The 26,004-nt window shown below is 43.0% G+C and overlaps 1 protein-coding gene across 1 annotated transcript in view; it reads right to left on the bottom strand.

Annotated features, from left to right (window-relative positions):
• LOC121880321 overlaps window positions 1-26,004 on the bottom strand; it is a gene marked incomplete in the record, with an annotated part of 159,381 nt that overhangs the window by 120,294 nt on the left and 13,083 nt on the right. Inside the window, 1 exon segment of the mRNA XM_042387478.1 lies at window positions 17,331-17,761. Within this exon segment, the coding sequence (XP_042243412.1) occupies window positions 17,331-17,761 (431 nt within the window).

Genomic DNA, 26,004 nt, shown 5'->3' with positions numbered 1-26,004 from the left:
GAAGCAATACTAATCCGTCCAGTGAATGGACGAGAGCCTAGTGACGTCATAAGATAGCAAGAGGAAATAATTATATACGCCGGGATGCAACAGTGACGTTACACGGCAAAGGAAACTAGCCAATAGACGCTCCGGATATAACACTGGTATCACAATGCAAGAGTAAGTAACCAATAAACACACGGATACAACACTGTCATTCCAGGGCAAAATAGCGCAACCAATAGACTTTTAGATACAACAATGACGTCACAAACCAAAAGAAACAACCTATAGACTCTTAGATTTTACAAGGCAATAGAAACCCAACCAATAGACTCGGTTAAAAGAGTGATGTCAAAAGGCGAATCGATATTAACCAATAACCCCCCACCCCCAGACAAAACAGTGACGTCATAAGAGTAGGACCAATAAGAGCCCGCCTTCTGCTCAATGTGGTCACCTCCCGGCCAATCTCAGGAGAAATATGGCGGGTTCCTGGACACACAAGACGCCGACACACGGGAAGAAGACGCTGGGTGGAGGCGGAAAGGAAGTCGATGTGTGGTTTTTACGACGCCGCGCCTCTGACTTTATGGTCGGCTGTAGCTGTGGAGATTCCATATCGGAGACAAGACCTGTGTGCACTGATCCATTTTTTTTTGCTTCGCTATACACATCTTAGATGTATGTATGCCTGTATGTATGTATGTATGTATGTATGTATGTATGTATGTATGTAGTGTTAGTTGCAAGACTAGCGAGGTCATCCTAAAACTATATCTTGCGCTTGTAAGACCTTACTTGGATTAAGCAGTTCAGTTCTGATCACTGTACTACAGAATGGATATAGAATCCTTGGAAAGAATTCAGAGAAGAATTAAAAGACTAATCCCGGGCATTAGGAACCTTGAGTACAGAGACAGGTTAAACCATCTTACTCTGCACTCCCTCGAGAGACGTAGAGTGAGGGGGCGATATGATCGAGGTGTATAAATGGAAGTCAGGGCTAAACAAATGTGATATAACTAAGGTGCTCAAACTATCCAACCAGGAGCGAACTCGTAACAATGGTTTTAAATTAGATCACTTCAGATTTAGGCGCTGAGATAGGTAAACATTGGTTTGGAAATAGAGTAGTGGATGAGTGGAACAAGTACCAAACATCATCATTAACTCGAATACGCTGGATGGCTTCAAACATAGGTTGGATGGATATATGATCGATAGGGGTTGGGTGTAAACAGGACTGCCCAGTATGGGCCAATAGGCTCGCTGCAGTTTCTTCCATTCTTATGTATGTTCGTATGTATGTATATTTCTGCCTTTGTCCGCGGGCGCGCGCGCGCGTGTGTGTGTGTGTGTGTAATAATAATAATAATAATGACGATAATGATGATAATAATAATAATAATAATAATAATAATAATAACAATTAACGGTATATTGAGAAGCATGGCAGCCAGAAGGATGAAAATATACAGTTACATAATTGAAAAATTGCTTCATTTGATTGACATAAGTCATACAAATATGATATATAATTACTAGGTGGGGAGAAGGTCATGCTACAGGGCATTTCAACATAGTGATAGTGCAACAAGGGAAGACTGGTTGCGAGTGAACACACTGGTTGATTACAAACCCACGCTCGCTGGAAATATGTCGACGACTCCACCATTGGGATCAGCGTCAACAATTCTACTCCCGACTATACCGCCCTTCAGGATTTGTTGAACAGTCTCCAAAACTGGGCCACCAAAAACCACGTCACCATCAACCATACCAAGACCATGGTTATGCACATCAACCTCTCCTCCGACATTGTCCCACCCCCTTCCATTAATTTAGGTCCGAACACACTCCAGGTTGTAGATTCCACAAAGCTCCTCGGCGTACCCTTAGACAACAAACTAAATTAGAAACCACACATCAGTGAAGTTGTCAAATCCTCCAGTTTCCGTTTCCACCTCCTCCGCCTACTCAAGTCCCTCGGAGTTCCTGCACCCGAGCTCCTCAGTGTTTACTCAACATTCATACTTCCCAAGCTCACCTATGCCTCCCCTACCTGGTCTTCCCCCCTAAATGCCACACAACGTAAGCACCTAGAAAAAGTGCAAAAGAGGGCATGCAAGATTATTCTCTCCCCTTCCTACTCCATATATCAAGAAGCGCTCAACACACTGACCCTTTCGACTCTTACTGACCATCACCACGACCTCATCTGCAAATTTGGTAAGAAGCTTCTGCACCATCCGCGACACCGGCTCCTACTACCACCTGAGATCCCTAGCCCGAGAATTGCTGTTCGACACCACATCCAGCCCATACGTGCACGAACTGATCGCTATAAGAACAGCCCAGTCCCAACCATTGTAAAAATTATCAATATCTTGTAATAAACCAGTGTATTCACTACTTCTTGCACTGTCACTATGTTGAAATGCCCTGTAGTTTGAGCTTTTCCCCATCTAGTGATTATATATCTTATTTATATCACTTATGTTATTTGTATATTATTTGTAATTCGAAACCCATTCCCCAATTATGTAACTGTATATTTTCAGCCTTCTGGCTGCCAAGCTCTTTCAATAAACCGTTAATTATTATTATTATTATTATTATTATTATTATTATTATTATTGTTATTACAAGTGTGTGTGAGTGTGTGTGTGTATGTGGGTTTGTGTGCGTGTGTGTGCGTCTGTGTGTGTGTGTGTGTGTGTGTGTGTGTGCGGTGGGGGGGCAAAACAAAGTAACTGGGTGCCTCGTGGGCCCAGGCTAGACCAGCAGGGGTTCTCGGAGTAGCAGTGGGCCCCAGAGGGACGGCACATAGCGTCACTGACACGTGGACACGGCCTGGAGCAGACCAGCCATTGCCCCGTTGCCTTGCAAATTAACCTTGGGAGGTATAAGGCTACGGGAGAAAACCCTGGGCAAAAAATCTGCGGTGGAGCCTCGCATCAGGCAGACATGCTTACAGAGCTCCAACAAGACCCCAACGGCAGTGTAGGCGGAAGAGGTGACCACCAGGAGAACCCAACGACTACACCGGCGGACGAAGGCAATGCCTGATGGACAGGCTACTAAGGTAAAACCCAACAGACTGGGCTATTGGCAGTCCATTGCAACTTTCCCTCTCCCAGTCATTGCAACACTTGCACCACTGGATCAGGAAAAGGGAGAGCCAGATGTGTGGTTGCAGCCTGCACTTCTGCCTCAGCACATAAATCAACTCACGTGTAGCCATCATTAAGCACATCATATCAAACATCATCATCAAATCCACTATACCCCCAAAAGTCCTATGGCGACGGACGAGTGGCTGTGGAGACAGGCAGAGATGACTGCCAGGAGTCTCTAGTCACAACTCTGCACATGGGCGGCACAGATAAGATGGTTGTTTATGCACTGGGATCTAGGCAGCAGTGCAATCCGGTCCTGTCTCTGCGACTGAGCAGTCCTTTCGAGGAGCCACTCTGCTCACCCCACACGGGGAGGGGGCTAGAAAAGTTGTCCTAACTATAGCCTGCCTAAAAATCACAGATCCAATCAAAAACAAAAACATACAACTCTTATGGTCGCTGCAAAGAATGACAGGATCCTGCCACAAATGAGCATCCTGAAAGTAGAACCGCCCTTGTGGCAAAAGAGATGGTTAGGTATAACATCGACATAGCAGGCATTACTGAATCCCGGCTCGCAGAAGACGGTCAACTCACAGAACGAGGGTCTGGCTATACCTTCTTCTATAAGGGTAACCATGCTGCGGAGAGAAACCGAATTTATGGAGTTGGCTTTGCCATCCGCCAACACAGTTTACACAGGCTAACTGAAATGCCTAATGGGATCAACCAGCGCCTCTTGACGCTCCGAGGCCGACTGAATCATTCACGTCATGCCTTTTTCATCAGTGCATACGCCCCAACACGGGAAGCAGAACATGACATCGCAGAGACCTTTTATGCAGAACTCGACAGAGTACTAACCTCTATCCCCAGAGAAGATAAGGTTGTGCTCCTTGGCGATTTCAATGCCAGAGTTGGTAGAGATGCTTAAATTTGGCAGGGAACCTTAGAGAGAAATGGATGTGACCTACTCCTCCTCAGCAAGTGTGCTGCACACAACCTCACTATCACCAATACCTTGCTTAGACAGTCCGACAAATTCAAGGGTTCATAGCAACACCTACGATCCAAACACTGGTATCTCATTTACTAAATCATTTTCAGCGAAAGAGGTTACGGAGAAGTCCTCATCCCCCGAGCCATTTTTGGCTCAGACCACTACGAGATTGATCATCGGTTCTTCAGAGCCAAACTCACACTTCACGTCGCCCCAAAACGGCGAAGGCAGCAAGCCTCCAAAAGAGGTTTTAACACTAAGCGTCTGGAGGATCCACGGATAGCACATGCTTTCAGAGAGCAACTCGAACATGTGCTGATAAGCAATCCGATAACAAACAACCCAACTCCCTGTGCTAAATGGGATATTTTCGACACTGTCATGACAAAAACCTGCAGAGAGACCCTCGGCCAGATCGTAAAATACACCAGGGCTGGTTTGATGAAAATGACCCGGTAATCAATGTACTCGTCGATGATAAACGTGCTGCTTTAACTGACTGGCAGAACAACCCTCAGTCTCAGACCAAAGCTGATACCATCCGCAAGAAGAAAGCGGTGACCCAGCGGGAACTTCGCAATCTAACGAACGACTGGTCAAAAAATAAAGCATGTGAAACAAAAAAAATATGCAGATCAGCACAGGATGCGCGAATTTTTCAATTCAACAAAAACATTTTATGGGCCATTCATGAATCGGCTGCTTGTCCAATTAACCAGTCCGTTCACACATATTTATATTTGGGTTTTAAGTAACGAAACCCAAACGGTAGTTCCTTTGTTTTATTATAAAAGGTTGTATATATAATTCCTGAGTGTATATCAACCGTAAGTCTCACTGTCTAGGAGTGAATGAGAAAGGGACGGCGTTTATGTATGATAAACGTTTGGTCACGTCCTTATCGATATGAGTTGAGGTGAGCTACTGAAGCTTAGGGGCATCGCAGTGCGTGCTTACAGAAATGCTGAGCTATGGGTCTCGCCCTCTTGGGTAAGTTGCCCGCTCACGTGTCAATCTCATGTCTTACTCATATCAGTGGAAAGTTACAGGGTGGTGAATCTGAATATAATATCAGATGTATTGACCCATTTATATAATACGTTCTGTTGATGAGACAGGGGCCTATTACATCGCTCGGTCACCTACCAGCCGAGCTCCGTGAGGCCTAAATAACTCACAGAGTACAGTACATCCTAGACAACCCTAACCATGTTATAAACAGATATGTAGACACTAAGCTGGGGAAATTACTGTAGGGGTATTCTCTACTACAGGGGACCTAGACTTTTGTGTCGTACGGGTTAGTATGTTATGAACAATGTTGAATTTGGATGATACTGCCCGGTAATAACAGAACAGGAACATTATTGCCAGAATTAACAGAATAGAGGGAATCGTAAGACTTGGTAGAGCAAATTCCCGTGACAGATAAAATGGCAAGTTATTATTCAAATCAGCAAAATGTGTCTCGTTCAAGAAAGCAAACACTTTTAATTTCTCTGATACTATTTGAATATCCTTGATAGTGAAATTCATTATAGGAAGTGGAATTAAAGCAGACTTGAGTTTTCGATTTAACGCAAAATGCTGATGAGTAGGCAAGGTCCGTAATGTACTACAAGTGATTTCACAGTAATCAGGAGCCTTGTAATGCCCTTTCACAACTAGCTGCTTAACACCATTTTGGCATTTTAAAATTACAGTAGTGAGATTTGGAAAGAACAAATACTGCACATTGTGAAGGTGAGCGTGGAACACAGTCTTTAGACTAACTGGCCTATAACTGCATTGCGCTAACGCTGTGCGTACATTTGGTTGTATGACTGCCAATTCACATATTCCCTCTGCAGCAGGAATAAATGCAAACAATGTAGGCTGGACATACGTGTAGGTGTAGATAAGACGACTTACACCGTGACAGTACCTCAGAATCCTCTATTGATAACAATGAATATTCTTCATCTACTAAGAAAAGTTCTTTAGGCCTATCTAGGGTATACAGTGTGTCGTTCACAAACCAGGGGAAGGGTTCTAAATGCCATGCATTAAACTCATGTTGCCCTCGCATAGGAATGTGGATCAGAATTGCATTGTGCGTGAGGGTTGACTCCAACAGTGGGTAATGATATTGAACCTCATTGTCATTGAAAATCGGAGTTAAATGATACTGCAACTTGGCTATTTTTAAAGCTTCAAGAAGCGTCTGCACAGGCACAAGCTTCGCGTCCACACGTCCTATCCCGGCATCTACAATGCTGTCTATTAGTTCATTTTTAGAGGTTACAATTTTATGAACTGAAATTTCAGCAGCATGCAAATATTCTGTGAAGTAAAGGAGCCATTCTAACGTCGGGATTGCTTTCTGTAACCTAGTAACAATCCTCGAAACTTGGTTAGACTCCATTATGATTGCATTAACCTTTGATTCTAGAGCAGTAATCGCGTGAAAGGTTTGAGAAATAACACGATTCTGTTGAGATACAGCTTGAACGACAACGTTCATGAAACTATTGTCGAATTCATCGAAGCTGTGCTGAGACCATGAAGAATGTCCAATGCTGATTGTAGTTGGCCGTCGACGTTTTCCATCTGACGCGAAAGTACGAGTTAACTTCTACTCGCAGAACGTAGTTTCATACAATAGTCATTTGGGACATTTTGCTTCTGAACAGTCTGTAAGGATGTATCAATCACATTATCATCAACTTGAGGTAAGACATTTATCTGGGTCTTCTTCAGACGATCCGCGTGCACGACATCTGCGATCTGTGCATTAGGCTTCCATATTTTGAATTTGTTGCCTGCTTCTTTTGAGATTATGCGGAATGGACCAGAAAATTTCGCCGAAAGTTTGGAGTTCCTTTCAGGTACCTGTAACATAACAGCGTCCCCAACGTTCAGTGCGATAGGTTTAGCATGTTTATGCTGTTTGATGATCATTTCGGCGCGTGACGCCGCTAGCTGTGATCGTACTTGGTTATGAATTTCTGTAAAGACATGAATTTGTTTTGCCGCAAAATCATCCGTATTATATACCGGGTATGGCGCCTCTGTAAGGATGTCGTAAGGCAGACGTTTATCTGTACCATAGACAATATAGTAGGGTGTTTTGCCCGTAGAGCTATTAACTGACCCATTAATCGACGCTGCAACCTGCGGTAACCAATCCTCCCATGCGTATTGAAAACCACTAACAATTGGACGCAGTATTTCTAGGATTTTACGATTGGTTCTTTCAACAAGGCCATTAGCCTGTGGATGATAAGCTGTCACAAAAGTTTGTTTAATTCCATATTGTAAACATATATGCTCTATTAGCTCATTCTTGAACTCTGTTCCATTATCAGAGAGTAGAACTTTAGGCGTAGTATATGGACATATGAGATTCATCACTATAGCATAGGCTACTGCTTCGGCCGTTTTGCTTTTTAGTGGGACCAAGACCACGAACCTGGAAAAATGATCCACACACACTAAGACGTATCCTGATCCCTGATGACTCATTGGGAGTTGTAACACATCAACAGCGACTGTGTCAAACGGACGGTCTGGTGTAGGATATTGTAGAATCGGGGCAGGTGATCCTGTTGATCCTTTATGTTGAGCACATGCCAAACAATTAGCTATGTGTAATTCTATGTCTTTCTTCATAGTGTTCCAGAAATACTTCTTTCGTAAATCCGCTAAGCATTTATCACGACCTTGGTGACCTGCTTGTGGGACATCGTGGAACAATGTCATTACTGCTTTGCGCAACGTGTCAGGTACGACTATTTGAGACACATTACCCTCAGGAGATTTTCTCGTCCTATTGAGTATGTTATGTCGTAATTCAAACTGACTTAAGGGAAGAAATAACTTGGGGAGTTTAACATCCTCGCCCGATTCGAGAGCAAAAATAACAGCTGACCAATATGGGTCGCGTCGTTGCTCATCTTCCAGCTGCGAAAGAGTGAATGCTGATACAGGCATAACTGGTGCTATATTTCTTGACAGAGCGTCGGCGACAACATTCGCCCTCCCAGGTAAATACCTAAATTCGGGGTCAAACTCTTGAATTGTCAGATACCAGCGTGCTAATCTGCCTGATAAGTTTCTGCCATGGAACAGTTCGGTGACTGCCGCATGATCAGTAAAAACAGTTATCTTGTAGCCAAAGATAATGTCTTTGAACTTCTTAAGTGCCCACACAACGGCTAACGTTTCTAAATGCGTCACCGAATAACGTGTTTCAGCATCGATTAGTTTGCGACTTGCAAATGCTATCACTCTAAACTTCCCACGCGTGTCCTCTTGCATGAGCACTGCTCCGACTCCAATTCCGGGAGCGTCAGTACAGAGAGTGAAAGGTTGAGTGTAGTCTGGGAATGCTAGAACCGGGGCATTGGTTAGCGCTGTCTTCAATGCCGTAAAACTTTCCTCGTGTTCAGCATCCTATATAAACACTGCATCTTTTTTGAGCAACCTCGTTCGGGGCGATGCTAATGTTGCATAGTCCTTGATAAAGGAACGATTATAACCAGATAATCCGAGAAGGCTACGCACATGATCATTTGAGGTAGGACGCGGGAACTGAGATACAGCTTTGACTTTATCATTAACTGTGTGTATGCCCTCACCGTCGACTACATGACCAAGGAAATGGATTCTGGATTTTAAAAACTCGCACTTTGAGAGTTTTATTTTGAGTCCTGCTGTGGAAAGTTTGGCCAAAACTTCACGCAGTTTTATCAGATGGGAATCGACGTCCTTACTGACTACTATTAGATCATCCAAATAAGCGCAGACTGTGTTACCAATTAGTCCGGCAAACAGGGTGTTGATCATTCTTTGAAATGTTAGTGGGGCATTTCTGAGACCAAATGGCATTCGTAGAAACTCAAAGTGGCCTAGAGGCGTGCTAAATGCCGTGATTTCTCGTGATTTTTCATCGAGTGGTATTTGCCAATACCCACTAAGCAAATCTAAGTTGCTAAATACCGCATTATCCTTGCCTAAGGATTGCAATATGTCACTCAAGATAGGCATTGGGTACCTATCAGGGATTGTTTGATCATTTACGCGCCTGAAATCTATGACAGGGCGCCATCCACCATCCTTTTTCGGGACGAGGAATAATGGGCTATTAAAGGGGGATTTTGAGTGTCTAATGACATTCTCATCTAACATACCCTGTACCATATCTTGCACTACAGCGCGCTGGCTATGAGGTAGTCTATAAGCTGGTACGTAAATAGGGTTGGTTCCTTCCTTTAACGCTATATGATGGGATGTTAAATCTGTCTGACCTAGCGTTTCCCCTGGCAAGGCTACTATCTGTAGTCGGCAAGCAGCTCTAACAGGCGTGTCTTGCCCTGTGGATGATCGATCACCTAGACATGTGGTGCTATTTGATCTATCCTGGCCAGTCGAGTCTGTTGGCAATTCGCAACAATACCTCGAATTAGGAATTTATTTGGTTGCACTTCGACATTGCTGTGATATCTAGAAAATCACACACATAACATCCTTTCTTTAATTTCTTGATAATGTGAAATTGTTCCCGCAATCCCGTAGACTTGTGTGTGTGTGTCCCACAGTAGACACAGCTGATTCCAAGGTCCGGTGATTGGGTCAATGCTCACAAAAATCCTGAGTACAGCAAACCGCCGCTCATTGTTACACAACGTCATCCACAACACCATACCTCAGAATGCTGAGACCATCTCTCAGACCGGATGTGTCATCATCACTAGGGTGGGTGCTGGGTGCTGGTAACTGGGGGTTGTTCACGCCATACGAAAGAATTTTGTTGACAGGATGTTGATTTATGAGTAGTCACAACAACTGCAGTCACGTCCTGTCACACCCTGGGCAGTGAACGAATCATTTGCAGAAACTAATGTTCACTTCAGCTCACAGGATTTTTGCGTTGGTGAATTCCTCATTCTGGTAATGGAGAGTACTCTTCAACATTGCAGGTACTATCTTCCAACTCTTGCTGCTGTAATCACGCTGGGAAGGTGTGTGGTTGAGGTCGAGAGATATCTCTGACGCAAGATCCGCCTTCCTCTTAATAGGATTGGTAGACAACACTTTCGTCCTAGCGGTGAGCATAGGTTCAGAATGACTCATTGCTGTGTAGGAAACACCTTTAAACGTAACACTATTATTACGTGGATGAACATCTATCATGTTCTTTCGAAGAGTTGGTAGACCAAGTAACCCGTCAGCTGGCAAATTGAACTGCTGAACTATATAAAAGTCCGCGTAGAAGGGCGTACCACGTCTTGAGAATCTGAGAGGTAACGTCACCATTCCTTTGATGCTCAGCTGAGTACCTGAAACTCCTTCGAGCTCAGCGTTACTAGGCCTCCATTTGAATTTGCGGTGAGGGAATTTACGTTGTAACTCGTGATATGATGTCAAGGCCAATACATTAGCGCAAGCACCTGTGTCTATATCAAGAGCCAATCTGGTATTATCCACTCTCACCGGCACTGACAACACTTCCACTTTTCTAAGCGCCGCTATTAATGAGGCCGCTATAGAAGTGCTGTGAGGAGGGGTGGGAACTACCCTATCTATCCCTCTCCGTGCTGTGGTGTGCGCTGGTCTTCCCCCGATGACTTGTCCTGGGGACGTTTCTGCTTGCGCCTATACGACACCTCCGTTTCACTTAGGTCCACTCCCCTAGCCTTTATTAGTATATCGCACTCATGTGTACTATGAGATGTCGATTTGTGAAGAGCGCACCATTTGCGCGCTGTCTGGGTAGGAGGAGGAGGTGCTGCTTTAGCTCCCTCTCTGTTTGACCTTGAGAATGGCTTTGCACCGGGTGTGGCTTTATTTGCACTATTACCTCGGAGCTGAAAACAATCTTCCATTACGTGGCCACGTTTATTACAATGTGCGCATCGTAACGATGTTTTCTGTTTATATGTTAGGCGGGGAGGAGCGATCGGAGCTAAGTGTGTCGCATAAGGAGTCTGGGAGTGAGGCATCTGTGACATCTGAAGTTGGCCCAGCTGTGACCTACCCCCAATAATCCCAATTAGCGTTCCCTTGAACTTTTCATAGTCAGGGCTTTGTAAACCAAACGCATTTAAACGACTGCCTGCATTGGAACCCTGCGTTATATGGGAACGTACATATGCTTTCTTTTCTTCGTCAGTCGTTATGTGACTATTGCGCATGCTATCTTCACATGCACGAATAAAATGTGCGACCCTATAATCGTCTTGTCCCGTGAAATTTCGAACATAATCGCCGCGCTGCATGATATTAATAACATTATCAGCTTTAGGTGTGGTAGTAGTACTGGTGTGAGGGTTAGAAGATGCCATTTTAGTGTTATTAAGCAAGTTAGTATTCTTACTCTTAACAGAAGGCTGGGTTAATAATGTTGTTACCGATTTAGCAACAGACACACTATCACCTGTAACAGGGGTAACTGCTTTAGTATACTTAGGTGAGGTACTATAGTGATTACCAGACCGTAGGGTACGACGGTTTAAGTCGTCAAATGATTCGTCAATAACTTTCTCACTACTTCCTACCGAATCATTTAACTGTGTTCCATACTCAAAATCTATGTCAGTCTGGGCTTGATCATTGATGAGTTGGTTATCCCCAAACAGTTGCGCTAGGCGTTCGATTTCATCTACATTAGACATGGGAAACTTAGAAATTATCTATTAGCCCCCTTGGGTCAATGAATACTTAACAGTAAGTAGATCACTTGCCTCTCATTTACAAGACAAATGAATATGTTTTGTAGTTAATTATTAAACTATCAATAAGTAGACAGACACTTACAAACTACTGTAAATTATAGGATTTCAATACATTAATCTTACATTCGACACTTTATCATTGAAATAATCCTATCCGACGAACCTATCGGTGTGAAGATATCTCTCGAACGTGTTCATGTGTGTAGAACTATGTAATTTAAATACCTATTTATACAGAGTACGTCTGTATAGAAAACGTGATCCTTCAAGAGTTCTGAGTGGAGTGTGGGTGGGGCCTCTTCCTAGGATGCGTGCGCTGCTGCTGGTTTCCTTGGCAACGAGATGACGCTTCTGCTTTGGTGAGAGACGAGTCCACTTGATTTAGGTGAGTTCCTCCTCCGGCGATCAGAAAACTATGATTGGTTATCACACTGGTGGTTGCTGGTTCGCTGGCGAAAACTGCCGTGTGCCAATTCTTCACAGTCCACGTATATATGGAGATCTGTATGATGACACCGGAATTCGTAATTCGCGCTGACGACACAACAATACTGCTCAGCTGCTAGTGAAATACCAATTGAATTCCAGGTTACGAAACTGTTGTTCAACACTGCAACACTGTAATGTCTAGGGAATGCTGAGTGGAGTCTATCTCAACCGGCTCAATCTGGATATGTACCAACAGGCTGTAATATTTGTATATTACGAATTCTGCACGTATTTGTATGTGACAGAGATAAGGAGCGCTCACTACATATCGTCTCAATACGGGATATAGTTTTAAACACTCGGATTATGTAACGCGTCACTGCTGTGTGGTTTCTTGTTTTTCACAAGACACAGACGGATGATACGACTACCAGTTTGAAGAATCCGTACACACCGCTTGCCACCTATATGAATCGGCTGCTTGTCCAATTAACCAGTCCGTTCACACATATTTATATTTGGGTTTTAAGTAACGAAACCCAAACGGTAGTTCCTTTGTTTTATTATAAAAGGTTGTATATATAATTCCTGAGTGTATATCAACCGTAAGTCTCACTGTCTAGGAGTGAATGAGAAAGGGACGGCGTTTATGTATGATAAACGTTTGGTCACGTCCTTTCGATATGAGTTGAGGTGAGCTACTGAAGCTTAGGGGCATCGCAGTGCGTGCTTACAGAAATGCTGAGCTATGGGTCTCGCCCTCTTGGGTAAGTTGCCCGCTCACGTGTCAATCTCATGTCTTACTCATAGACAGTGGAAAGTTACAGGGTGGTGAATCTGAATATAATATCAGATGTATTGACCCATTTATACAATACGTTCTGTTGATGAGACAGGGGCCTATTACATTCACTCGTGGAGCAGCCCCCCTCCGCTCATCCGATGGTAACTCCATAGTTAAAGATGATGAAGGCCTCCTTCAGTGCTGGAAAGAGCACTACCAGGGATTGTTTGATCATTTACGCGCCTGAAATCTATGACAGGGCGCCATCCACCATCCTTTTTCGGGACAACAGATGTAGATGTCCTGACTAACCAGCAAGTCCCTCAGCATCCAGAGCTGACCCACCTCAGTAGCTACTGCCATCAAACAGATGAAAAATAACAAAAGCCTCAGGGCCTGATGGAATCCCAGCCGAGGTGTATAAAGCAGGAGGACCTCTGCTTACTAGCCGTCTCCACTCTCTCCTGGAGAATATGTGGGAAAACGAGGAAATCTCCCAAGCTCTTAAAGATGCCTCCATCGTCAATATTTATAAGAACAAGGGAGACCAGTCAGACTGTGGAAACTACGGCGGAATCTCGCTGCTGTCCGTAGCTAGCAAGATTATCGCTCGAATTCTGCTAAACAGACTTCTTCCTGAGGTGGAAAACTTCGTCCCAGAATCTCAATGTGGCTCTAGACCATCACGTGGCACCACGGACATGATCTTTGCTGCCCGTCATATACAGGAAAAGTGCAGAGAACAGCTTTCATCGACCTAACCATGGCCTTCGACTTACCAAATCCATATATATGGATCCTCGTGTTTCGAAGCCAGATTTGGTATAACGTTACTCTGACCACCTACGTGATACGGGTAGTCTCCATTAAAGGTTCACGGCGCCATAAGCTCGTTGAACAGGCTTTGTGTGAAATATAACAGTCTAGAACTGCTTTTAGTATCCTGGTGGTCCAGCTGTTAGCGTTCCCCGGTCACAGTCATGGACTCGTGGGCCGTGGGTTCGAATCCTGGAGGGTTGAGGTGTTGATTGTATGTAGAAGTCCGCGTGTTTATTGGGCTAATGAAATATATATATATATATATATATATATATATATATATATATACCAAATTTCTTATATACTTCTTCGCCTACACTTTCACCTATAAATATTTATCTATATTACTCTATTCAAGAAAAATACGAAACTTCTCATCGAACCCAAATCCCATTACGACACTGAGGAAATATCACCCGGCACTTAGGAACACATTTAGTGAAAGAATCGTGGAAATAAATCCATTTATGAGGATTTGGTCGACGCTTAACTAATCACAGGGAACGAGGAGGAGGAGGAGGTGGTGGTGGTGTATATTGTGTTTTGCCTTTGCGCGTATACCGTGAGAGGAATAATTAAGAACGCGCGTGTGTGTGAAAAATTATACTGGAAGAACAATGCAAATAGACACACGTACAAGAAGGAGAAAAAGAGATAAAATAACGGCCCACGCGATACAAAGACAAGAGAGAGAGAGAAAGAGAGAAATAAAAGATCATACATAATAAAGAAGAATAAACAACAGACACAAACAACAAAGAAGAAATGAAGAGATAAATAAGAGGTAAGAAGACATAATGATATAACGGTGAAGGGTAACTCAGTCCAGGAGACTCGACCTTCACAATCCCGCCCTGACAGTGAGCCATTGTCAACAAACCCGGCCAGGGCAGCCACACAACCCTCCAGTCCTGCTTTGACCTGGACGTCTTCCCACCCTGTGATTCCTGCTTTCATTCCAGATCATTCCGGTGAAGGTTCAGTGTCGTCAACGAGCCATTGAATTTCTGTCCAATGGAGTCCGATCATGCATTCAGGTTCTCAAGAGCGTCCGTAGGTCGCGGTAGTCGTCATCCCTCGATACAGCTGTTTAATTTCTCCCTCTTGGTCTCGTTGACTGATACGCTGCACAAGACAGCTGCAGCCGGGGAAGGTTTTTTTGTTATTCACATTTAATACTTTTAATTTTTCTTTCTCTTTGGAAAGATACGCTTGGTGCGTTTCTTTACTTCCGACGCAAATTCAACTCTTTCCACACAGCAAGATCACAGAGAACTTGGGAAAAAAAAGTATGAATCTTATTTCACGGGCGTGGGTCCTCTCCAAGCTCTTGGAGGCTTTGAGATCGTCGGCATCGATCCTCCAATTATTGAGAGCCTCAGTCAGCGCCGCCCCACGGCCTCCAGGCTCAAAGCCCTAAAGCCCTGGGGTTCTGTGTTGCCAGTCCCTCCATGCCGTGGGGCGGATTTGCCTCGCAGCCTCAACTCACCACCCGTCTGGGTCAGCATCTGCCACCAAGCTAAACTCACCAGCTGGGCTAGAGTGCATTTCCTCCTCCCCACAATAGTAGTAATCACGTTGTTTATTGGGTGTTTGAGTACTTTCGTCACAGAGGTACCTGAGTACTCGGTACTCGGCCTGCTTGAGAACCAGAGGTATTTATGGTGTTGGTTAGGATAAGTTAGGTCACAGGACAAATATCCACGCAGCTAGTGTCATATGCTGTATGGCATTGTTGTGTTACAGGCACTTTCGTCAGGGCGGTGCCCGTGTATCGTGACCTCATTAAGGGTACCTCCTCTACCTATTTGCGGTGTCGGTTCAGTAGGGGCAGCAGTGCCACCTCTCAGTGTCATAATATCCATACCATGCGTTTATTCCGGGAACTCCTTCGTCAGGTTGGTACTTGCGTCTCGGGTTGCAGGTCGAGGTGGGGGCAGCACCTCCATGAAAGGAGTAATCTTGGGTCTTTGAGAGAAGTCAGTGGCCACCTCCTCTAGCGGTAGCATTCGCATCGCGTGCTGTATTGTGGCCACCTTCGTCAGGCTGGTGTTGATGACATTATCTGGTGAGTTCGTGAGGTTGTCCAACCATAGACTAATTCTCTTCACCTTCCAGTGCCTGTTCGTCTTGAAAGTAAATCGCAGACCCCACCAGCATTACGCTTTTCTTCGTTTGTCCATCCAATTCTTTTTACTATTGCTGCTGATGCTCCTTTGGATTGTGAGTAAAGATTAAAATATTTTGTTTATAGACTTACGTAATCACCGTTTGCACTACACATTTACGGAGGTGAGAATGACGTATTTTATATTGATGGCTAATATGGATGTCTTACTATAATATTTCAATCTACTTAGAGAATATATCTATTTTCTTTAAAACTTAATTTGTCATCCACTCACTTTTAGCCTCGTTCCTCCTATGTCCTATAACCTCTTCCCCAGACTCTAACTTTACTTCTTTGTAATTACTAAATTGTTGTCCTGGTTCTTGTTCAACAAAGTCACCCTCTAGCAATACTGAAAATCTAATTTCGGTTTCACATTCATAGTCCATCCCCTGCCCCTGTTTTGAGCTTCCTTAAATCCCATTTGATTCATCCATTGCTTTTCTTTTAAAGTTTTTTGAGGTTTTAGTCTCACTAAATTCATTACTGGGATGTGATCTGACCAACAATCTGCCCTTGGATAGGTCTTGAATCGGGTTATTGAATTTCTGAATATTTTTTTTTTAATTAAAATGTAATCTATTGCATTTGAATCCAAACGAAGTTATTTACATTGTCCTGGGGTGAGATCCATGTACAGAGATGCCTAGGATGTTGTTTAAACAATGGACAGTATTTGCAATAAATTATTATCACCTTATTTTCCTTACAAAAGTCAATTAATATTTCTTTTCTTTCATTTCTATTACCCAACCCATGTGGTTCTACTTCTGGTGATTCTTTCGCTTCCTAACTTTTGCGTTAAAATTACCCATTATAATCAGACATTCATTAAACATCACAGTGTCTTTTGCTTTCTATAAATCTTCACGAAATTCTTCTAAGTCTTCATCTTCAATATCATTTGTTGGTACATAAACCTTTATTATAACCAAGTTTATGAGTTTACCATTAAACTTGACTTATAATAGTGACTCATAAGATTTATTACAATTAAATGATGAACAGTGAAGTGAACATCAAGAGAACTCCCGTGTTTTACGTCTCCCCTGAGAGATATTTAGAGGTTTATTTCTCAAGGGTCAGAGATATATCATTCAAAAGGTGAGCACGAGTAACCCATTTATCCAGTGAATGAATCAATTTGCTTAAACGACAGGAGATGGTCCGTAGGAGAGGAGAGGGAGGTGATAATGTTGTTAGTATTATCGGGAGGTGCTGAAAAGTCAGTAAACAAACAGTAGGCAATTATAGTCTAGGAATGGATTCTAAAAGCTAACAGGTACACCAACAACAGAACCAAACTCACACTCTTGTTGCCCAAGTTGTGCACCAGACAGTGCAGGTAGGCAGCATTACTGGTAAGGCTGGACACGTTACGTGGGGCCGCCTCGTCAAACACTGGGTGTAGAGGCATGGTAAGGGGCGACCCTCCGGTCGACCCTGAACTGAGGTCCAGCAGGGGCTTGATGGGCTCTACAGGGCTGCTGCTGCTGCCACTCAAGGTCATCCCTAGCTGTGTGCTGCCGCCCTTCATGGTGCTGCTACCGCTGTGGGTGTGGTGGCCGCCGCTGCTGCCTCCGCCGCCACCTCCACTGCTACCGCTGGTGTTGCTGCCGCTGCTCCTCCCTGCTCGCCGACCTGACTGATGCTGTTGATGTTGTTGATGTTGTTGTTGTGGCGGCGGGTGCAGCGAGGAGTGCGGCGACTGTAGTGACGACGGCGCCATGACCACCGCACCTGAGGAACACCACGACACAGGTTAATTAATGGTGACACATAGTGAAGAATATGTTTAGTGGATGGTGATACATAGTGAAGAATATGTTTAGAATATGTTTAGTGGGTGGTGATACATAGTGAAGAATATGTTTAGTGGATGGTGACACATAGTGAAGAATATGTGTCAAGGCAAAAAAAAATATACACTACAACACTGTTCTAGCCTTTTAACAGTTGATTCCGTCTGGGTTGATGAGGCTGGAACACGTATATTATATAGGGTTGTAGTAGCGAAACCCAATTGTCTTTTATCTATTTATTGAGGAACTATCTAGGATATAGTTCCAAGTGTATATCACCGTAACTTAATCACTGTAGCTATGAGTGTTAAGATGAGGACGGAGGCTCTGTTAAAGAGCTCTGCTAAGTAAGTCCTGTCGATGAGCGGTGAGTGATAATGAGTAGGGACCCATCGAGGGAGAACGGAAATATGTCCAACGTCCTCCCTCGAGGGTAGACGGAACCATCCACGATGGCTCTCAATAACGTCTTCTCTACTGCCCGCATTAGGTGGCCGGAGAGCCGGCTACTTAGTGCCTTAGCTCAGCACTAAGTGACGCGACTTCCCGTGGGCACACCTTAACACATGCTCTGAACATGCTATCTCATAGCTAGTGGGAAGTTACAGAGGGTGATAGGGTATATAAATCAAATGTAATTAACCCATTTATATAATACTTCTGCCTATAAGACAGGGGCTTTTACAGAAGACAAGACAGCTTACCCCCTTATTGTTTACTTACCATTACTATTGAATTATTGTTTCTTGTTTACCAGAAACACACAAAATAAACAATAAGTTTAGTAATATTGTGAGAAAATTTAAATTACGCTTCTCTCAGTAATATACCTGACATCATCTGTTCCATGTACATGTATTTAAACTATAAATTCATTATACAAACATATATAAACTATCATACAACTCATGAAACACATATAAACTACACATTACTCACACGAACACACACATGAACTACATATTAATCATATTAACACCAATAAAACTATACAATACTCATATAAACACATACAAACTCCACGTTAGTCATAATTAACCATGATGGGTGGAAACTCGTGGTTTATATAATATAAATTTCCACAGAGTTACAAATTCTCACTAATGTCTCATTTGTTTATATAACTCGAGGGATTTACGAGTTTGTGTATGTTTGCTGAGCTAACATTGGCCGAACAGGAGAGTGCCAGAATACTGTATATATATATATATATATATATATATATATATATATATATATATATATATATATATATATATATATATATATATATATATATATATATATATATATATATATATATATATATATATTTATTTATTTATTATTTTTTTTTTTTAGGAATATTACCTATGCAGACCTTAAGCTAAAATGCTGGTCCACCCACTGCTGGGATAAAACACCAGCATCTTATTGGTTAAATGCACACTCAGAAACCATATTCTCTAGCCCACTTGGGTCGGTGCTGGAGGTTAGTACAGTGTTCTCTCTGGACGGGGGACCACTCTAACTATCACGACGCAACACACGCACGAACACACATAGCCATAGTACGGCTGTATAGATGATATTATGTATAAATAATGTATATGGCATTTTATACTCTGCATTATAGGTTGTAGTTACGAAAGTATGAATGGAAATAAACACTTCGAAACCACCGAGTGAATCCACACAAGTTTACAGCGCTTGTGGCCAGACCACGATGATTCCACCACACCCCATCTATATCTCTTATTTCCCATCATTTGCGTAACTATATGAAAAATCTTGTTTAATTTAACTACATATTTCTAAAACCTTAAATTACATGTGGATCAGTCACTCCTCATTTGACACACTTATAGTGTAATACTTTGGCCATCCCACCTGGGCACATGCAGGCCCACGGTAACTCTCACGGGGCAACAATCTGCATTTGTTCAGAAGAGTTAAATACATGTTATAATATACATACATATATATATATATATATATATATATATATATATATATATATATATATATATATATATATATATATATATATATATATATATATATACACATTCCCTCACCCTAGCAAACTAGATAGCATAGCATAACCAAACAGCCTCGCAAGGACCAATAGGTCTGTATATAATGCGTGTGCACGCGCTAAAATGACCTAGTATATTTTACTAATGTCTCATTGTCCATGGGTTTTCTTACAGTTTGGCTGTGAGTTTTCTATTTTGTCTACCTGCCAGTTCAACAGGACTGCTAACCATCCTCCCAGCAACTCATATGCCATCCCAGACCCACAGCCTATATGTATAGTGCAAGACCGCAGTCCAATACATACAAGTCAGGCAGTCAAGCGTTGGTTTGAGGCGCACCCGCAGATTATTCTATTGGACTGGCCCCCTAAAGGAGCCGATTGTAATCCAATAGAAAATCTATGGGCGCATATGGTTGTTGAATGGGATGTTGAGGAGAAAACGAGTGAGGCAGTGAGGAGACACGCACATAATGTGTGGGAGGGAATAAGGAGGAGGCCGAACATCTGTAGCAATTTGGTAGATCCCATACCCACCAGATTGCATGAAGTTATAGCAGCAGATGGAGGTTGGACACGGTATTAACCTGTGGTCAAGACTTAAATCTCCGCCCACGACGGTGCCTTATAAGGGGTGGCGGGGGAGTTAGCTCTGTTGTAACCTCGTTGGGGCCACATAGACTTCGTTTGTTAACTCTCGGGAACTTGTCCAGGTATTTTACTATGTGGTTTTACGTCACTTCGCATAAATATGCTTACAAAATCTATGCATTAATATGCATAACTCTTGGGAATCTGTCCAGACATTAAATATATGTTATATACTACAATAATCACATAAATATGTTTACAATGTTTATGCATAATATATGTGAAAAATATTTTTGGGGTTTGAATTAACCAATAGTCATGCCTACAAAACAATCATGATGCTCTAAGTGCATGTATGTGTTAAATAACGAGTAACTGATCCACATTATTTTGGTAAATAAAGAAATGAAAAGCAAGCACTTAGCCATATGGATATAGTTACACGGAAGAAGGGAAATAAGGATGAACCATGGTTTTGATGGAAACAATGTGCTCTGGGACGATGCTCACAATGACGAATGGGAGAAACCTCTTTATAAAACATCTTACCTACTAAGGATGAAGCTTAATGTTACAGAACACACACACACACACACACACACACACACACACACACAAACACACAGTGTAACTTTGTGTGACGCGTTGTCTGACTTGGGGTGGCTTTGAGCGAACCATACACTTGATATTACAATTTATGTATCCTTCCTGTCCATGATTTACAACAATAACTGTAGGGTAAAAGTTACAATATTATACTAATAACACTGTCATGTAATAATACTATGACTAGTTACTAAGATACAGAGCACGATGAACATAACATGATACTGATAGTGAAGCCTGGAAGGTTCATAACATAACTTGTGTGTTCGTGTGTATGTTGCCCCGTGAGAGTTACCGTGGGCCTCCATGTGCCGAGGTAGGATGGTCAAAGTATTACACTATAAGTGTGTCAAATGAGGAGTGACTGATCCACATGTAGTTTAAGGTTTTTGAAATATGTAGTGGGGGAAGAGGAGGGGAGTGTGGGGAAAGACGACCTCCTTGCCACTCTGTTAAGGCAGCTGGGGCAGTTGAGAAGTGAGGTTGACACTCTAAAGGGGGAAAATGAAGCCCTCAGGACGGAACTCCTTCAGGTGTCCTTCGCAGGTGTCCTGCCTAGCAGGACACCTGCGAAGGAGGAGCAGGCGTGGAGAGTGGTTGTCTCCAAGGGGACTAGGGTCAGGCTCAGGAAAGCTGACCAGGGTGTGGAGTGTAGTAACCCTTACCAGGTGCTGCAGGAAGCTGGCGAGGAAGAGAAGAGGCAGGACGGTATGGATCAAGGAGAGGAAAGGGCAGTTGTACAAACCCTGCCCACAGGTAAGGTCGTGGTAGTCGGTGACAGCCAGGTGAGGTTTATGGATAGGGCTTTTTGTGCGAGAGATAGGAAACGTAGGACTAGGGTGTGTGTTCCTGGGGCTGGGATAGGGCATGTAGCCGAGAGGTTAGACAGGGTTTTGTCAGGGGAGGGTACCAATCCAGTAGTGTGTCTTAGTGTGGGAGGAAACGACATAGGTAAGGTTAGGAGTGAGGAACTTTTCAAGAGGAATAGGGAGGCGATGGGGAAGATTAGAGATAGGGGAGGGATCCCGATAGTATGTGGTGTCTTGCCTAGAAGAGGGGTTGGTCGTGAATGGCTGTCCAGGGCAATTGCTATAAATTGCCGACTGGAAAAACATTGTGCAAACAATGGTTGGGCATTCATTGATAACTGGCAACGATTCTATGGCAACGACTACCTGTACTGTCGCGACGGAGTACACTTGTCTCGTGAGGGGGTAAAGACGTTGTCTGCATCCCTGGAGCGTGAAATTGTCACTCCGAAGGGGGGGTTTCGCCAGTAGAGAGGGGTCGGGGAAAGTGGGAGTCAAAAAACAAGCAGGTCCTGGGAAGTAAAATTAGTTGCTCAGGACAAGGGGTAAAACAGGACCAGGGAAGAGTAGGTTTAAATGTATATTATACAAACAGTAGGGGCAGTTCAAAAGATATCGAAGTCTTTAAACTGCTAAGGGAACATATGGGCACGGGGGTGGAGGAGACTGCAGTGGGAGCGGGTAAACAAAGTGAAAGACTACAGGGAAATAGTGTTAGGAATGATGACAAAACTAAATTAGACAGGGAGTTTAAAACTAAACGCGGTAAGGGGAGGACTCAGAACACGACTAACTTAAATGTATACTACACGAACAGTAGAAGTATGAGAAACAAAATGGATGATATTAGGGCCTTGGTATGTACCGAAAAAATCGATATAATTGCATTCACTGAAACATGGATCAACCTAGACACACGTGAGTTACCAGTCGAATACCAAATTGCGGGTTACAAACTGTTCCATACCGATAGGCAGACCAGGAAAGGAGGCGGAGTAGCAATCTATGTTAGGGATAATCTGAAGTGTGAAATAAATAAGGAAATAAAAACTGAGAGGAATACAGAAACAATTTGGATAGAATTAAGCGACGGTCGGGAAAAATTAATCACAGGAGTAATATATAGACCCCCCAATCTTGATAGCGTCAATGAGCGACTTATCTGGGATGAAATGCGCAGGGCTTCCATACACAACAAAGTCTGTATAGTAGGCGACTTTAACCTTGGCCAAATAGATTGGACTGACCATACCGGTAACTCAGTATCAGAGGATTTTCTCGAGACGATCCAGGACTGTTTCCTAAGTCAACATATAACCGAACCCACACGGGGTAATAATATACTGGACTTAGTTCTGTCGAACAGAGAAAACCTCATTAGCAATGTCGAGGTAGGGAACGAACTTGCAAACAGCGATCACAAAGAAATTCGATTCCAGTTAGATTTTCAGGGCAGACGTAAGGAAAGTTCCACTAAAGTACCAGATTTCAGAAGGACAAACTTTGACAGTTTAAAGAGGCAGCTGAGAGAGGGGGTGTCGCGCTTGGCTGTGAACCTGACAGATGACACCGACCTGATAATGAGATCTGAGATTGCCGAGTTCCACGACAATTTAAATAGTGAGTTACTTAATGCACAAAGGCAGAACATACCATACAAAAAACTCAGATCAGACAACAATGACCCTAAATGGATAAATAATTATTTAAAGAACATCATTGGCCAAAGGAAGGCTATAGGTAGAAGGATAAATCGTGGCGAAATTCACCTCCGGGACTATTATAGGGTATTGGCGAGTAGGGTTAAAACCGAGATAAGGAAAGCAAAGAGGAATAATGAGGTAAGGATAGCAAGGGAGGCGAAGACAAACCCCAAAGGATTCTACCAAATGTATCAAACTAAAACACGAGAAAAGATTGGACCAATACGGTCAGACTTCGGCGAGCTCACTGATAACGACGGAGAAATGAGCAATAATTTGAATAAATATTTTTCAACAGTTTTCACCACCGAAAATTTAAACATGATACCCGAGGCACCGACTCTATTCAGAGATAGTGAAGAAAACAAATTAGTGAGATAGTAGTGACTAGTGACAATGTTAGTAAGCAAATAGACAAACTAAAGCCTAATAAGTCACCTGGTCCGGATGAGATATTTGCCAGAGTATTAAAGGAATTTAAGGAAGAGCTTAGTATGCCCTTCGCAAAGTTGTTTAACATGTCATTAAAAACAGGTGTAGTACCAGAATCCTGGAGGATAGCGAATGTAATACCGATTTTCAAGAAGGGGGATTGATCACTATCCTCTAACTACCGCCCAATCAGTCTAACATCAATAGTAGGCAAATTACTGGAAGCAATCATTTCAAACTCTATTCGAAATCACCTGTAGAAGCACAGATTGATCAATGATTCCCAGCATGGCTTCACAAGCGGACGTTCTTGCCTAACTAATCTATTAACATTCTTTTCATCAGTGTTCGAATCGGTGGATGAGGGGCACAATTATGATGTGGTATATCTCGACTTTAGCAAAGCCTTCGACAGAGTCCCCAAGAAAGACTAATTAGAAAGGTAGAAGCTCATGGCATCAAAGGTGACATCCTTAATTGGATTAGGGCGTGGTTACAGGACAGGAAACAGCGAGTGAGCATTAACCGCACTAAGTCCCAGTGGAGCAACGTCACAAGTGGAGTTCCCCAAGGCTCAGTACTTGGACCATTATTATTTATTATATACATAAACGACATAGATATCGGCATTGACAGCAACATAAGTAAATTTGCTGATGACACTAAAATAGGACGTGTTATCAAATCTGACGAGGACTCGGCAAAACTACAGGAAGATCTAAACAAATTTTTCGAATGGTCTGAAAAATGGCAGATGAAATTCAACGTCGACAAGTGTAAAGTACTCAGTATAGGAGATGTAAACAGGGAAACCAGATACCAGATGAACAACGATGCCATAGAGAAATCCGACTGCGAGAGAGATTTAGGAGTAATGATAAGTAGGAACCTTAAGCCAAGTAAACAATGTGTTTTTGCTCGTAACAAGGCTAATAAAGTACTTGGGTTCATACAAAGGAGTGTTAGTTACAAGACTAGCGAGGTCATCCTAAAACTGTATCTTGCTCTTGTGAGACCACACCTGGATTACACAGTTCAGTTCTGGTCACCGTATTACAGAATGGATATAGAATCCTTGGAAAGAATTCAGAGGAGAATGACAAGACTAATCCCGGGCATTAGGAACCTTGAGTATAGAGACAGGTTAAAGCATCTTAAATTGCACTCCCTTGAGAGACGTAGAGCGAGGGACGACCTGATAGAGGTGTATAAGTGGAAGGCAGGGCTAAACAAAGGGGACATTACAAAGGTACTCAAACTATCCAACCAGGAGCGAACTCGTAACAATGGTTTTAAATTAGACAAATTTAGATTTAGGCGTGAAATAGGTAAACACTGGTTTGGAAACAGAGTAGTGGATGAATGGAACAAGTTACCAAATATCATCATTAACTCGAATACGCTGAATTGCTTCAAACATAGGTTGGATGCTCATATGAGCAATAGGGGTTGGGTGTAAACGGGACTGCCCAGTATGGGCCAATAGGCCAGCTGCAGTTTCCTCCATTCTTATGTTCTTATGTTCTTAAACGTTGTGTGGAGTCACTGGGTGGTTTGGAAGTGTTTATTTCCATTCATACTTTCGTAACTACAACCTATGGTATTTTTTCTTCGTGTTCATATATAATGAAGACAATGCAGAGTATAAAATGCCATATACAATATTTATACATAATGTCATCTGTACAGCAGTACTATGACTGTGTGTGTTCGTGCGTGTTTTGCCTCGTGATAGTTAGAGTGGGCCCCCGTCCAGAAAGGACACTGTTCTAACCTCCAGCACCGACCCAGGTGGGCTAGAGATTATGGTTTCCTAGTGTACATCTCCACCACTAGCGTGGGGGTGGATGCTCAGTAAGACAATGTAGGGTTTCTTGAGAGTGGTTGGTGGTTTAGCATCCTGGCAACCTTCTCTGCTGTGATAGGGGGTTGTATGTTTCTCCTAGCTAATTGTGTTCCAGGGCACTCTATGAGGTAGTGCTGCAGTGTGTTTTCTGCTCCGCTGTCACAGGTCTTGCATATG

Source organism: Homarus americanus, unplaced genomic scaffold (assembly GCF_018991925.1).
Source record: "Homarus americanus isolate GMGI-L3 unplaced genomic scaffold, GMGI_Hamer_2.0 scaffold20930, whole genome shotgun sequence".
Lineage (NCBI taxonomy): Eukaryota > Metazoa > Arthropoda > Malacostraca > Decapoda > Nephropidae > Homarus > Homarus americanus.
The sequence above is the reverse complement of the archived record's forward strand: the minus strand, read 5'-3'. Positions and strand labels throughout refer to the sequence as shown.